The 15,973-nt window shown below is 36.7% G+C and overlaps 1 protein-coding gene across 1 annotated transcript; it reads right to left on the bottom strand.

Annotated features, from left to right (window-relative positions):
• Positions 1-228: 228 nt before the first annotated feature.
• On the bottom strand, positions 229-15,165 carry LOC123795347 (cysteine-rich secretory protein 2). The gene is made up of 7 exons (XM_045802138.2): positions 15,095-15,165; positions 10,803-10,919; positions 9,844-9,931; positions 5,739-5,884; positions 5,225-5,322; positions 2,535-2,623; positions 229-564 (listed from the first exon to the last, which is right to left on the bottom strand). The coding sequence occupies exons 1-7, from the start codon at positions 15,161-15,163 to the stop codon at positions 437-439; spliced, it is 735 nt and encodes a 244-aa protein (XP_045658094.2). The 5' UTR covers positions 15,164-15,165; the 3' UTR covers positions 229-436.
• Between the last annotated feature and the right edge of the window lie 808 nt (positions 15,166-15,973).

The following is a 15,973-nucleotide window of genomic DNA, read 5'->3' as shown; positions in this document are numbered from 1 at the left end:
GGCAGCTGTCAATCTTTGAATTTATTCTTTATTCAAATAAAAACTCATCTAGTAGGAATGACAATGATGTTACGGTGTCTCTCTCTCCCTCTCTCTTTTTTGCATATTGTTTCAGGAAACATGTACTTCTCTATTTTAATCCAAAGTTCTAGCGACCGAAGGTCTATGGTTATACAACTTTCAAAATTGTCAACTTGCTTCAGTTTGTTAAGTTTAAAGTACCAAATTTCTATCGAAGTCCAAAGTTGTCCTCATAGACTATGCTGTTAGTGTAACTCGCTGCATGAAAGAGATTTCTGTAGATCCAGGAGGAAAAGATGAATTACTGAGTGGAACCATATTTGTAACTAACATGCCTACAGTTTCTCCTGTGGTATGTGTCAATAAGATGATGCAGCTCTCTTCACTTAGTGCTGTGCAATGCACACCGGGCATCTCAGTAAATTTTGTTTTCACATAGGCAAGTAGCCTTGCACTTTTCCTTAAGCAATTCATGTCCACAACCAGCTGTTTTCTTCAAGGAATCACAGTTACTAAGCAGATCTTCATACTCGCAACTGTTGGCTGTGACAAAAACAAATGAGTTCCTCATTATCGTCTTCCTCAGTAGCAGCAAAACAATCCCATACATTCAAAAGTGCATGAGGTCGGTAGGACTGGACAAAACAAGTCAACATCACTTACACAATGATGGGCTTCCCTTTCTTGCGGGACATATCATGTGCCTTAGTTGAGCTCACTGATTAAACTATCGCTTTTTTATTTTGAACTTGGTGATATATTTCCAAAATAAATTGACCTATTTCTTTCCCTTAGCCAAGAAAGTTAAATAAATATATCTCTCTACACCTGCAGAGTCTAGTATGGGAACCACTAGTCACATGCAGATATTCAAATTTAAATTATTCTAGATTAGATGAAGTAAAAAAATTTAGTTCCTCAATTTTACTAGCCACATTTCAAATATTCAAAGGCCATATGTGACTAGTGGTTACTTGTAAGACACATGCTGATGGAGAAGATTTCCTTCATTTCATACTATTGAATAGCACTGCTTTAGACTCCAGTGCTTGCTTTCTGGAGAAAGGAATTTCTATGGGACGATAAAGATGCAAAACCATGATAATATGCCCCCTTTCCTACTGGTATTTCTTCTTGGATCCTCCCCACGGGACACAAACTCAACAAATCTCAAACTAAACTCATCAGACTACCCACATGGCTTACAATTCTTGGGTATGGTCTCTCTGTACCAACCCTAACCCTCCTACAATCTCAGAGAAATGGCTCTCCGACTACTCAGTAATTTAGGCCAAGAACTGGATCAGTTTGAATTCCTTCTTCCCTAATTCTGACCAGCACTCAATCGGCACAGGTAACAAACACTGGCTATTCTATTCCTTGTTTTCCAACCCCGTCCAATTCTCTTCATTTATTGTGTCGGTAATGCAGTAGAGAGATTTTTTTTTTTTTAAACCCATGGTTTTCAATGGTTTTCTAGCTGGCTTCCATCCAATTGTTTTTCTATACTATTTCTAGAAAGCTCTTTATAAAGCATGGTTCTGACCCTGTCACTCTTTTGTTTAAAATCTCTCAATTGAGTGCTTATTGATAATAGGATAAATTATAAACTTCTTACCAAATAGCATTCAGCAGAGCTATAAATATGTAACTTTCTTTCTTCTTTAGCTGATTTATAGTTTTAATATAATCAATATTCTGAATTATAGCTATATAATTCAGTCAGTAAGAATGCTAACTAAAGATGAATGCATTTGAAAGGTAAAAATCTCAATTAATGAGATTCTTTCAACTCTATTATTCATAATACTTTTAATACAAGTATCCCAACTATAAAAAGCTAAGAGCTATTTCTACTTCTATTCATTACAATTTTAGAAATTATATATATGACATTTATTTTCTCTCTTTTTGTAACAATATTTTTGTGGGTTCTGTGAGCCAACACTATATACAAATTTGATTTTGTCATTAAAAATGTGCAGTAAACTACTATCCAATTGTAGGGAAAGTGATTATTTATTAAGTTAAACACTATGATTCCAATTATACTATAGAAAAAAAGAGGTAGTCAGCATAATGAACTCATTAGCACAAAAGTAGTGTAATATTTGGTTTGCCTATCTAGATTCAGCTATAATGTGATCTTACACCCATAAATTTGCATTTCAAAATTGGACTTTTGACACACTCATACTAACTTTGATGAAATGAACTATCTACCAGAAATATGTATAATTAATATTAGTGAGCTATGCATAGTCACAAAAAATACATTGATGACAGATCTTTCATTATTTTACATATGGTAATATTCTTTTCATTATAAATAATATGTAACTTACTAAAATGTGTAAAATGTTTATATAAACACACACTGTATGGAGTAACATATTTGTTCTCTGCATAAAGATATTATTTAAATTGGTTACTTTAGGAGATTTTTTAACCCATGAAAGATAATAAAATATCAACTTTTTATTATAATAGCAAGGTGATCACTTCAAACTTACTGCAGAGTCCATTGTCACAGTTACCAGGGCAACTGGCACAAGGTGTCCCTTGTTGGTAAGGGGTATTCTTTTTACTCACATTATTGCCACTGAAATTTAAAATACCTAACGTCAAATGTTTTTTACTTTACAGTTTAGTTTATACTCCTCAAGGGCAGTATAAATTACCAAATATACATGACTACAAATGCTTTCAATTATGTTAAAAAACTGAAAAATTACAGTTCCCAGTGAGTAATTCAGGTAACATTCAAATTAAGGAAACACTTCACATATTGACCCATCTCCTTGACTATAATTCTTCAGACCGAGCAACTAAATCAGATTAACTGGAGTCTAAAGTTTTCAGAGTATATTTCAGTGTGGCCACACTCCCTTCATCCCCCAGTAGACTTGGTCAAATTAGTGAGGCAGCACCGCCCAATGTGCTAGCTAGAGGTAGAATCTGTCCCCTAGAGAGACAGAAGAGCTCCTGGGGGGCAGGAGGCTGGAGTTTGGAAAAGAATACTGAATGTTACAATATCATTTTATATTTGAAAGATAATAAAGTACAAAATTTCTCTGATATAATCTAGAAAGAGTAAACTCCAGTACATATATACATCTATATGTATTTTACTTTCTAGATGGGGATAGTGATATTCAAGTAGTTAGTGGTGTGTGTTTCTGGGACAGGCAGGGAGAAAGAAATTCGTGAGCTTCTAGAGGTGTGTGAGAGATTTTTAAACTTACCAAAAAGGGAATGTTCATTAAAAAAATTTGACAAGCATGAATAGCCAGAGTGTGATCACATTACAGTGACTAACTTACAACTTGCTGGTGATCATTACTTATTGGCCACTTAATTTATTTGAAATACAAGTGAAGTCCAAATCTCAATAGTGTCAAGTGGGCCAAGAACACAATGCCATGCATCTGAATCTCACTCCCTGCAGAGAATCTAACTGACCATGTGTGAGCCCCTGGAAAATGTGAGATAGACACAAACATGTTCTGGAAGTTCTCTCACCCCTGCTTTCCCTCATTATTCACTCCAACTCTCACTTCAGATACCTGGCTCCAGACCCTTCTTTCTTACAGCCAGCCGTGAGTTTGGACGCATTCTCCCTAGACCCTCTCAATTCTTTCTACTCAACCCTAAGAAGTGCTTGCAGGAAAATGACGTTGGAGGTCATACTTCTCACAATGGAGATCCATATGCTCGGCTTATCTACAGTCTCAAAATAAATCCCGTAGGAGTCTTGGTTCTAGGGGTCACCCTGCCTCCAGTGGCAAGAAACTTCAAAGATTAAAAGAAATTAAAGGTAACAGATAAGTGGAGATTAGATCTTCAGTATACCCACAGAATTTGTTATGGGTAAGTTCAAACATAATCCTTGATGAAAGAACATATTTCCTGCTACAGGTCAAGACCTTAAAGGATGGTTCATTATGGAGATTTTGTGAAAACTTCCGAAAAACAAAGACTGAAGATGTTCTTCTTTTCTGGACTCTGAAGTACATTAAAGATCTCTTGAAAAACCTTTAAGATGCAAAGGAACGAACCATCTGTGATGGTAATAATGTAGGTATTTTTTTAGATAAGCAGGGCAAGGAACATTTTAGCAGGAAGAGCTGAAATCACAATCTGCCATCCCCTACTTGCCACCCCACTACCATCCCTTGCTTAACCATCAAGCTGCCGTCCTGCTAAAGTGTGAAGTTGATGAGAACGGATGATATCAAATCTAGAGCAATCCACGCTAGCCATGCTCACAGAATATCTGTGAGCCCAAGGGAAAGGCGGCTGAGAGAAAAGATGTCACTTTGTAACTGAGGAAAGAGAGTTTCAGGTTTTATACTTGGAATTAAGAACCTGGTCTGTTCCCTAATAGATTGAATGTATCTCAACCTCAAGGCATTTCCAAAGATTTATTCTATCTGGATGGACCTAGAGGGTATTATGCTCAGTGAAATAAGTTAGACAGAGAAAGACAGATACCGTATGATTTCACTTTACTGGGGATTCTAAGAAACAAAATAATAATAACCAAAAAAATATAAAAGCAGAAACAGACCATAAGTACAAGAACAAACTGAAGTTTGACAGAGGGGCAGTGATGGGCAGCGATGGGGGAATGGGCAAAATAGTGGAAAGGCAGTGGGAGGTACAGGCTTCCAGTTATGTAATAAATAAGTCATGGAGATGAAAAGTACAGCAAAAGGACTATAGTCAATAGTATTGTAATAGTTATAATAGCATGGGATGCCTGGGTGGCTCCATCAGTTAGGCGTCTGCATTTGGCTCAGGTCATGATCCCAGGGTCCTGGGATTGAGTCCCACATCAGGCTCAGTGGGGAGCCTGCTTCTCCCTCTCAGCCACTCCCCCTCCTTGTGCACTCTCTCTGACAAATAAATAAATAAAAATCTTTTAAAAAGTAAAAAAATAGTTATAATAGCATTGTATGGTGACTGCTGATAGCTACAGTTGTGGTAAGCATAGCATAAAGTATAGACCTGTCACTATGTTATACACTTAAAACTGATGTGACGTTGTGTATGAGCTATGCAACAATTTAAAAAATAATAAAAGGAATTATTCCTTCCCTTTACTGAAATATGTTTTATATTCATTTGTTAACTATACAAGAATTTTAAAATATTAAATTGCACATAGGATTATTGCATCAAACACTAAGTATATACTTACGCGGGACAATATTGGCAGACATAGTAGTATTTTAGACTCTCTTGATTGGGACAATAGGCAATTCCACATCCAACGCGGTAAGAAGAGTACCAAACAAGCTACAATTCCAAGAAGGAATATATGAAAGTACATTAAAGAAGGGGGAAAATATTGAAAAAAAAATAGTAGCAAATGTAAAACTGAAAAAATGATACTATTATAGTCTGTAGCCAAGTACATCTGAAAATATTTACTTCAGTTACTGAAGCAAATCATAAATTTTAAAATATTAAATCTTAATATCCTTCACTATTTTATCCATTTCTCTTTGATAAAGTACAGAGTATACTTGCTTACCAAGAGTTTTGCAAGCGATGGAAAAAAATGACGGCTCTAGAAGAAGTACCAGCCAATGCCACGACTATTACATCTCTTCAGGCTCTTACCCAAATTGAACATTGGACTTTGTCATAATTTAGAGATGCTTTCATATTAGAGCATTTGCGGTAGAAGTATTTTCATTTGTTTGTCTTACCTGGGTGTAATGTCCCACAACTGCATCAGAACTCTTAGGTCCCACACCGTAGACAAAATTATGGCGCTCCTCATACCAGTTTTGGATTGCCTCTGACCATGGAGCAGGGTAACTTGACATATAGAGATTCTCACCACATTTCGTACCTAAAGAGAAACGGATCATTTTTGAGGAAACACTAAAACATGCAATGGCAAAAAAAAAAAAAAAATCAACTACAGGAACACAAGGATGCTGCCCTTCAAACACAGTGCCTATACCTGTAACTCTTAATACATAATAAAAGGGTTTCTGTCCTTCTCAGCTCTAAAGCTGAACAGAAGAGAGATCTGTCTAGGGGAACCTGGGTAGCTTAGTGGGTTAAGAGGCTGACTCTTGATTTCAACTCAGGTCTCGATCTCAGGGTCCTGAGACCTAGCCCTGCATCAGGCTTCCCACGCAGCAGGGAGTCTGCTTGAGGATTCTTTCTCTTTCTGCCTCGGCCCTCCCCCTTGCTCACACACACTCTCTCTGTCTAAAATCAATAAATCTAAAACCAAAACAAAACAAAAATCTGTCTAGGACACGGAGGCTGGCATCAACATGCAAAACTTTGTACATGTTAAGAAGACCTTATGCTTCAAAAATCCTCTGGATTATCAGAGTCACATTCTTTTTTTTTGCTAAATTCTTCACATTGTAATGACTCTTGTGCCCTCAGCTTTGTACTGTAAATTTGCAAAAGGCTGTGACCAACTTTTATTGTTTTTCTTTTCCTTTTACCCACCCTCACTGAGATTTTTCACATATTGGACCCTATCTAAATATTTATGATTATGATTTGTGTGAACTTGGAAAAAGAGTTCTGCAGGCAGTCTATAAGAGCCCAAATTAACAGACAACTGACATCAGGAGGGATGGCAGATTTCGAAGCTTTTGGATTCTCTCTTAATCACTAAATCAGAATGTCATAAGGCCAAATCTTTCTCAGAGAATTAGGCAAGAAGAGCCTTGCAGAAGGTGACATCAGCAAGATGGTGGAGTAAAGAAGCCCTGGATTCTCCTTCCCCTAACAAACACTCTGATTCAGCCACAATTTCCAAACAAATTGCCCTTATGGGAAATCCACAGCTAATTGAAAGGCTCCTAGACCCTGGGAGAATATGAACCCAGACTCACTGAAGTCAGTAGGGAAACTGGGACACTTTTGCTAGAATGCCTACCCTCAGCACAGTGCCTGCCATATGATCAGGAAGAGGTTCCCTAGCCCCCAGCTTCTCTCAAGGGAAGAAAAAAGTGGGTTCCTGTGTCCAGCATCGCAACCTTCCCTAAGGAAACTCCCCAGATGGCTGGCTTCTGTCTTGGTAGTCTTGGAGCTCTGACAGTCAGGCACAGGCTAGCCATCTGGAGGAGAATGGAGATGGTGGCTTGGGCTGGTAGATACCATATCTCCTCCCCTTGGCTCAGCACAGAGCAAGCAAATGAAAAATCTTAGTTCTCAGCTTTCTCCTGGGGAAGCAAAGAGTTGATCAGTGTGTCCTATGCTCCAGTTTCTCCAGGGCTGCCTGAAGAACTGAAATCTCTCTTGCTTGTCTTAAAGCTCTGATGGGTTTGGCGTAGTTACAGTATTACTCCTGGGGGGAGAACAGAGATGGTAGTTTGGGTGGTAGATGTCATGGCTCATCTTCCCAGCTCAGCACAGAGCAAGCAACCACCATAGCTGCCTGTTTCTCCCTGGAGTGAGAAAAAGTTGGCCTGGGCATACAGTGCCACAAATTTTCCAGAGGCTGCCCAGAGGATCGACTTCTGACTTGCTTCTCCGAAAATGTTAACAGATTTAGCATAACCAAGATGTGGAGCTCATGAGGTTAGAGATTTGGGTTCATAGTTGCCACAGTTTCCCTTCCTAGTTCAGCACAGAGTGAGCAGATAAAAAACCCAAGCTTCTAGCATCTTCCTGAGTAGGGAAAGAGTTGGATGGAATGCCCAAAGATCCATCTCTTTCAGGAGGCTACGTGAAGAACTGACTACAGATCTTTTTCTGACCAGAGTTTGATGGGACATTCTCCAAAGATGCACAAATGGCCAACAGGTATGTGAAAAGATGCTCGATGTTGCTAATCACAGGAAAATGTAAATCAAAACCACAATGAGTTATCACCTTATATCTGTCAGGATGTCTATTAGGGGGGAAGAAAGGACAACAAGTGATGATAAGAATGTGGGAAATTGGAATCCTAGATACTTTTGTTGGACATAAAAAATGGGGTAGCTGCTGTGGAAAAAAGCATAGAGTTTCCTCAAAAAATTAAAAGACAAACTACCAAATGATCCAGTAATAGCACTTCTGAGTATTTATCCAAAAGAATTGAAATCAGGATTTTGAAGAGATATTAGCATTCTTCATATTCATTGCAGTACTATTCACAATAGCCAGTATATGGAAACCTAAAATCCATGGACAGATGAGTGGATGAACAAAATCACACACACACACACACACACACACACACACACACACACACACAATGGATGTCATTCATCCTTAAAAAGAAAGAAATTCTGCAGCAGTTGGGTGAGACACTATGGATGAACCTTGAAAACATGATATTAAGTGAAATAATCCAGTCATGGAAAGACAACTACTGCGTGATTCCATTTATATGAAATACCTAAAATAGCCAAATTCGTAGAATCACAGTGTAAAACAGTGATAGATAAGGGTGGGGGGAAGGAGAAATGGGAAATTACCAATCAATAACCATAAAGTTTCAGGTAAGCAAGATGAATAAGTTCTCGATGGATAAATTCTGTTATACAGCATTGTACCTAGTCAGTAATATGGTATAGGACACTTAACTATTTGTTAAGGGCGTAAGTCTCATGAAGTGTTCTTACCACAATAAAAGAAGTAACTTGTTGCCCAGAAACTTTTCTCTATCTTTTCACGCTCTCAATTATGAGTTACATTTTGGTAGCTTGAAATATAATGTCTATGTGCTGCTTAAAGAGAGTATAAAATATTCTTGGCTATCTCTTTTAATACGGATAAAAGAAACTAAGGATCTAACAGTAGACTTGCATCTATAAGACCGTTTGTTTTAATCCTCTACTGAATGGAGTCATTCTCTTCATAATTTCATTAATAGAACAGCATCAATGGTATAAGTAATTATGTGATGAATTTACAGGTAAAAATTTATTGCTTTCAAATTGAGCTTGCCTATACGTATATTATGGTTGATAACATAAATAAGTATTTTTTGTAAGGTTTATGCATAAAGCATTTTTTCTTTCATAGTGTTTATAATACTTGGTAAGGATTCAAAAATTAAAAAATGAATCAACATACCCAAAGTATTTATCATGATTTTAAAAATTTGAATATTTTTAGAGCAAAATTCACAAAATTCAGGGACAAATCACCATAAATTTGTATCTTATGAATACAAAAGAAGAGATATGAAAACATCAAACAGCTACACGTATCACAAAAAAACAGCAGTGGATTAGAAAAAAATAAGCCTGGTTAACTTTCCAGTATATGACACACTTCATTCAGATTGTGTCTCAGGGAAGTCATTCCTCCCCTGTCCTCATCTTCTCATCTTTAAATTTGGAGAAATGATGATACATGACCTGTTGACTCATGAACTGGTTGAAAAGAAAAAATGAAGTATTGCTTCAGATGTCATTTGCATAATATAAACAATCAACAAGCACAAAATGGTACCTATAATTCTCTCTTCTTCTACAGATATTTTGATTTTAAAAAGAAGAGTATGGGGGCACCTAGGTGGCTCAGTCGGTTAAGCATCCAACCTTCAATTTTGGCTCAGGTCATGATCTCAGGGTGTTAAATCAAGCCCCATATAGGCTCCACACTGGGCATGAAGTCTGCTTGGGATTATCTCTCTCCCTCTCCCTCTGCCCCTTCTCTCCTCCCCACCCCCCGCTCAGACTCTCTCTTCAAAAAATAAAAATAAAAAAATAATAAATACATAGAGCATTATAAGCCACATTTATTCGCTAAGTCTTCTTATAACACCCCAGAATGTTCCATTCTATTTAATTTTCCAGTATTATTTTATTTGTTCATATATTCAAAAAATACTCATTTACGTACTGGTTTTTCTGTCCTCTGCCGCGCTATGTTCTAAAGTGCACTTGTTTGCCCACTTTTGGGCATTTGCTGCTGCTTCTCTGTTCCATTCCTAAATGTCACAAGAAAAAAAATACAATTAAAGATTCAACTCCAATGAAGTGTATGGTTTATAATCTGATTGGTAGTTGATTTGCACTACTTTAAACTTCTAAAGATATATTAACTGATTGTTAGTGGTATGAAAAGACCTTTTTGTTAAGGGTGTATATATGTGTGTGCGTGTGTGTGTGTGTGCGTGTGTGTGTGTGTTTATCTGCTCCAGTGCCAATTTCCACATGAAGAGAAGTTCATAAAGTGTCTACTGAGAGAAATATCTAATATAATGTCTGACAATTTATGATAGTACAGGAACCACACATAGGATTTTTAATAATGGGGCTACTCTAAATACTCAACATGTGAAGTCTTTGAATTATATTTCCTTCGTAATAAACGGACCTAGATTATTCCCAATTCCACTTGCAGCCCATTGCATTCAAATGGGAGATAATCTAGCATTTATGAACTATGCTGTGGAAGGTGGGCTCATATTTACCCATAGGACTCTTCAGGTCCTGAGTCTGAGCCTCACGTCGGGCATAGAGATTACTTAAAAAAAATAAAATACATGAAAGAAAGAGACCTCCTTTATTCTAGACTAGGGCAGACAGTGAACAAAAAGCGCAATGGCTTCGCATTTGATGTCTGAAGATCTGGCTTCGAATTTTGCCTTCCCAACTTAATAGCCCTGTAACCTTGACAAATTATTTAACCATTATAAAAGAAAATTAATTTCTGCCATGCCCATAACATAGCTCAAATGAAGTAGCAAAATGGAAGCAAAACTTTGTAAGCACAAAGTTCGTAAGAGATGCCAGTTACCAGCTGCCTGATCTTATCACTGCTGGTTCACACCACTAGCCTTTATCACTGCCTCTTACCATCTTTAGCATGTTGCTGGCAGGTGGAGAGACTGATTTCCTTAGTTCATTGTGTTTATTTACAATGTCTTTTTGGACTTGCGTTTGAGTGGTTAGCAAAGCAGTAAAGGATGGATCCTAAAGGGAAATAAAATTAGGGTTATCTTCTTAACATTTGTTAAAATTGCACTTAAGAGTGAATAAGCGAATTCGGGGGAACAAAGATCATTTTAAGAGCATTCAGTTCAAGTCAATATTAGTTGTTAAGCATCGCCAATGAACCTAAGCCAAAGCTATGACAAATAGGAAAGAAATAATTTGAAGCTTTGAGAAGGTGGAAGAAATTAATGGCACGACAAATTAAAATCTCCTCTGAGGTCACAGATGCCAATTTCTAGATTCAAGGTAATTGTTAATGTGCTTTTTCTTCTTTCATGGCCCTTCCCAATCCCCTGTTATTTTTCTGGTCCATCTCCTAGTCTTTGTTTATAAAATTATTTAAAAGAGAGATATATTTTGCTCTTTTGCACTGCTACGTGTTTGTTAATCAGATTCTCTATTTTCTGCCCCATGTGGTTTCCTGTACCTTCTCTGTGATTCTTCTAGACATATGAGTGAAAATATTTTATAACTACAAAGGCACACAACATTAAGACATGTTCATTCATATTTGATCAGGTTGTAGCAGGTGGGATGAGGGTGGGGCTCAAGATTCATCCTAGACTTTAAGGGAACTTTGACCTGATGCAGTCTGTATTTAGAGATAATATATTCAGAATGCATTTAGAGAAAGATTGTTCAGGAGTTCAAAGCAAGTAAAATTATTCCTATTATGGTAGATATTATGATTTATTTTATTACAATCTGTATTTCTTAATGCCAGATGAGTTTTCACCCGGTGTCAGAATTCTCTGGTCTGATGAGTTCTAGTCCTAGCAGTCTCTGGTTCCAGGATGTCTTCCTATATGCCCAGAGTTAGAGATAGGGAAACAACAATGACCAGAGTTCCTCACATTCAGAGATTTTCTGTTCAAGATATAGACACCTTATATGGACACCTACCCTCCAATCATTGAAGAGGGTGATTGATCTTTGTTTTGGGATTATTTAAGCAAAGTAGATTATTCAAATTAGAAGATTTGAATTCAAGAGTTGGGCTCTCACATACCAAGTTTTTGAGCATGATTTAGAAAGCAAAACAAACACTAAGACTTTCAGGGGTAGATTTTTTAATGTAAAAAATAGGTATAACAGTGAGTAATGGTGAAAATTAAACGTGGTGATACATGAAGTTGTGCTAATTTAAGGCTATGTTATTGTTAATTTTCTTTGAGATCACACTGAAGCACATTAAATAAAATAAATGGGAAAAGATCTCATGGGGAGAGGACTATCATTAGCTTTATAAATCATAGACCAGTGCATCCATTAGAAAAATAATTCAAGCATGACATGTAATTTTAACTTTTTGGTGGTCACCTTAAAAAAGTAAAACAATCAAGTGCTATTAATTTATTTTGCAATTTTTAAGTGTTATTTCACCATGATAAGTGCAAACTCTAATCCCCATCACCTATTTCCCCCACCCCCTCACCCACCTCCCCTCTGGTAACCATCTATTTGTTCTGTATAGTTAATAGTCTGTTTCTTGGTTTCCCTCTCTCTCTCTTTTCCTTTTCTCATTTGTTTTGTTTCTTAAATTGCACATATAAGTGAGATCATATGCTATTTATCTTTCTCTGACTGACTTATTTTGCTTAGCATATACTTTCTAGCTCCATCCATGTTGTTGCAAATGGCAAGATTTCATTCTTTTTTATGGCTGAATAATATTTCATTATATATATACACACATTATATATATTATATATATATAATATATATATATTATTCTATCACTATCTATCTATCTATCTACCTATCTATCTACCTATCTATCTACCTATCTATCCTCTATCTATATGACATCTTCTTTATCCATTCATCTATCAGTGCACATGTGGGTTGCTTCCATAGTTTGGTTATTGTAAATAATGCTGCAATGAACATAGGGGTGCATATATCTTTTCTAATTAGTATTTTCATATACTTTGTGTAAATACCTGGTAGTGAAATTACTGGATCCTATGGTAATTCTATTTTTAATTTTTTGGGGAAACCTCCATACTGTTTTCCACAGTGGCTGCACCAGTTTGCATTTCCACCAACAATGCACAATGGTTTCTTTTTCTCTTACATCCTTGCCAATAAGTTGTTTTTTGTGTTGTTGATCTTAGCCATTTTTACAGGTGTGAGGTGACATCTCATTGTGGTTTTGGTTTGTATTTCCCTGATGATGAGTTCCACTGAACATCTTTTCATGTGTCCCTTGGCCATCCGTAGGTCTTCTATGGAGAATGTCTGTTCATGCATTCTGTCCATTTTTAATTGAATTATCTTTGTGTATGTGTTGAGTTGTATCAGTTCTTTAAATATTTTGGATGTTTACCCTTTATCAGATATGTCATATGCAAATATCTTTGCCCACCCAGGGCTTTTTAGTGTTGACTCTTTCTTTTGCTGTGTGGAAGTTTTTATACTGTTGTAGTCCCAATAGTTTATTTTTGCTTTTCTTTCCCTTGCCTCAAGAGACAGATCTAGAAAAACGTTCCTAGAGCCAATGACAGAGACACTACCTCCTGTGCTCTCTCCTAGGATTTTTATGGTTTCAGGTGTCACGTTTAGGTCTTTCATCCATTTTGAGTTTACTTTTGTGTATGGTACAAGAAAGTGGTCCAGTTTCATTCATTTGCATGTGGCTGCAATGTGTTTTCTTAACACCATTTGTTGAAGAGACTGTCTTTTTCCCATTGTATATTCATTCCCTCTTTGTAGAAGAGATTAATTGACCAAATAATTGTGGATTTATTTCTGGATTTTCTGTTCTATTCGACTGATCTATGTGTCTGTTTTTATGTCAGGACTACTACTATAACTTTGTAATGTAACTTGTAATGTTATGAATTATGATATTGCCAGTTTTGCTTTTTTTTTTTCCTCCAAGACTGCTTTGGCTATTTGAGGTCTTTTGTGGTTCCATAGAAATTTTAGGATTCTTTGTTCTAGTCTGTGAAAAATGTTGTTGGTATTTTGATAGGAATTGCATGAAATCTATAAATTATTTTGGGTAGTATAGACATTTTAACAATATTTGGTCTTCCAACCCATGTGCACGGAATGTCCTTCCATTTCTTGGCATCATCAGGAATTTCTTTCATCAGTGGTTTATGGTTTTCAGAGTACTGGTCTTTCATCTTTTTGGTTAAGTTTATTCCTTGATGTTTACCTGTTTTGGATGCAATTATAAATGGAATTCTTTTCTTATTTTCACTTCCTGCTGCTTCATTATTAGTGTATAGGAATGCAACAGATTTCTATGCATTGGTTTTGTATACTATGACTTTACCGAATTCATATATCAGTTCTAGTAGTACTTTGGTGGGGTCTTTAGGGTTTTCTACATAGAGTATCATGTCACGTGCAAATAGTGAGAGTTTTACTTCTTCCTTACCAATCTGGATGCCTTTTATTTCTTTATGTTTTCTAACTGCTGTGGCTAGGACTTCTGGGACTCTGTTGAGTAAAGGTGACGAGAGTAGACATCCTTGTCTTGTTCCTGACCTGTGCTGGGGGTGGGGGGGGAAGCTCTCAGTTTTTCACGATTGAGTATGATGTTGTCTGTGAATTTTTCACATAAGGCCTTCATTATGTTGAGGTATGTTCCCTCTAGACCTACTTTGCAGAGGCTTTTTATGATGAATGGATGTTGTGCTTTGTCAAATGTTTTTTCTGTATCTATTGAAATGGTTGTACATTTTTTATCCTTTCTCTTATTCATGCGACATATTTCATTGATTGTTTTGCAAATACTGAACCACTATTGTTTCTGGGAATAAATCCTACTTGACCATGATGTATGATTTTTTAAATGTATTGACATTATTTTAAGTAATAAATTTTACTTTTAATGGGCTGACTAATAATCTACAAAAATAATATGTTTATATCTTAATCCCCAGAATCTGGCAATGTGACCTTCTCTGGATATAGTTAAGGATCTCAAGAACATTGTAAGTATTCAATAGCCACACGTGACTAATGGCTACTGGAGAGCTCAGCCTAGACTGTCATCTAGATAATTGTGCTAAGTGATCTGAGCTACCAATGAGTACTTTGTGATGTACCAGACACTCTTCCCCTTCTACTCTCAAAGGACCTAACCATCCCACAAAGTTGCTGGATAGCTTTAGAAAGATTTTCCAATTTAACTTTACCTTTCCTTCTGTGGGTATAGATGGAAGCAACACAGCAGCCAGAAACACCACTATTGGGAAGAAAGCCATTTCTGGGAAGTAAGTCAAAGACAACAAAGATCTGCATTAAAACATGTAGTACACGGACCTTTGACTCTGAGGAAAAGCCAATGAAGTGATCTTGGTTAGTTGAAAGGAACTATGATTCCCAAATTCATAAAAAATGTAGCAAGAGAAGACTGTTATTTGGTGTCAGTAGAATCATAGTGGACGAACTTGGTCATTGAGAGGGACAATAAAAAATAAACTGAAACACTTGCCTGATGCTCTTGAAGTATACATATAAAAGCTAGGGACATGCCATCATATTTCTGCCCAGCTCTGTTGTCCTAAGTTCATTAAAAATGTGGACAAAACAGATTTCTTCAGAGCTAATTATGATACTGTATTGATTATTTATTCCAGTTTTGGGGAAAGGATTATTTTCAGTATGCACCATGTCTTGGTTTGTTCTGCTCTATAAAAAGTAGAGCTTTTTATTTATACGTGACTCTAATCAAGATTCCAAGGTTATGATTACATGGAAATAAACGTACAGGGGAGCCTGCGTGGCTCAGTCAGTTAAGCATCAACTCTTGATTTCAGCTCAGGTCATGATCTCAGGGTCATGAGATTGAGCCCCATGTTGGGCTCTGTGCTCAGCATGGAGCTGCTTGTTTCTCTACCTCCCCCTTTGCCACTCCGCCCCACAGGGGCATGTTCACACACGTTCTCTCCCTCTCTCTCTAAAACAAATAAATAAATCTAAAAAAATAAATATGCAAACACTTTATTAGTGATTATTTCCCTGACGGAGGGATTGAAAGTTATTTTGATTTTATTACTTATACTTGTCTATAT

The sequence above is a fragment of the Ursus americanus genome, chromosome 29, assembly GCF_024610735.1.
Source record: "Ursus americanus isolate L20-20 chromosome 29, mUrsAme1.1.p, whole genome shotgun sequence".
NCBI lineage: Eukaryota > Metazoa > Chordata > Mammalia > Carnivora > Ursidae > Ursus > Ursus americanus.
Note: the sequence above shows the minus strand (reverse complement) of the source record. Positions and strands in the feature narration are given on the sequence as shown.

What these genes read in the sequence shown, in the direction of transcription:
- LOC123795347 (XM_045802138.2), bottom strand. Translation starts at nt 15,163, where the DNA reads ATGGCTTTCTTCCCAATAGTGGTGTTTCTGGCTGCTGTGTTGCTTCCA. An exon ending in CTATACCCACAGAAGGAAAG is followed by an intron (nt 10,920 to 15,094) that starts GTAAAGTTAAAT and finishes ATTTCCCTTTAG; the next exon opens with GATCCATCCTTTACTGCTTT. An exon ending in GTCTGCCAATATTGTCCCGC is followed by an intron (nt 2,624 to 5,224) that starts GTAAGTATATAC and finishes TTTAAATTTCAG; the next exon opens with TGGCAATAATGTGAGTAAAA.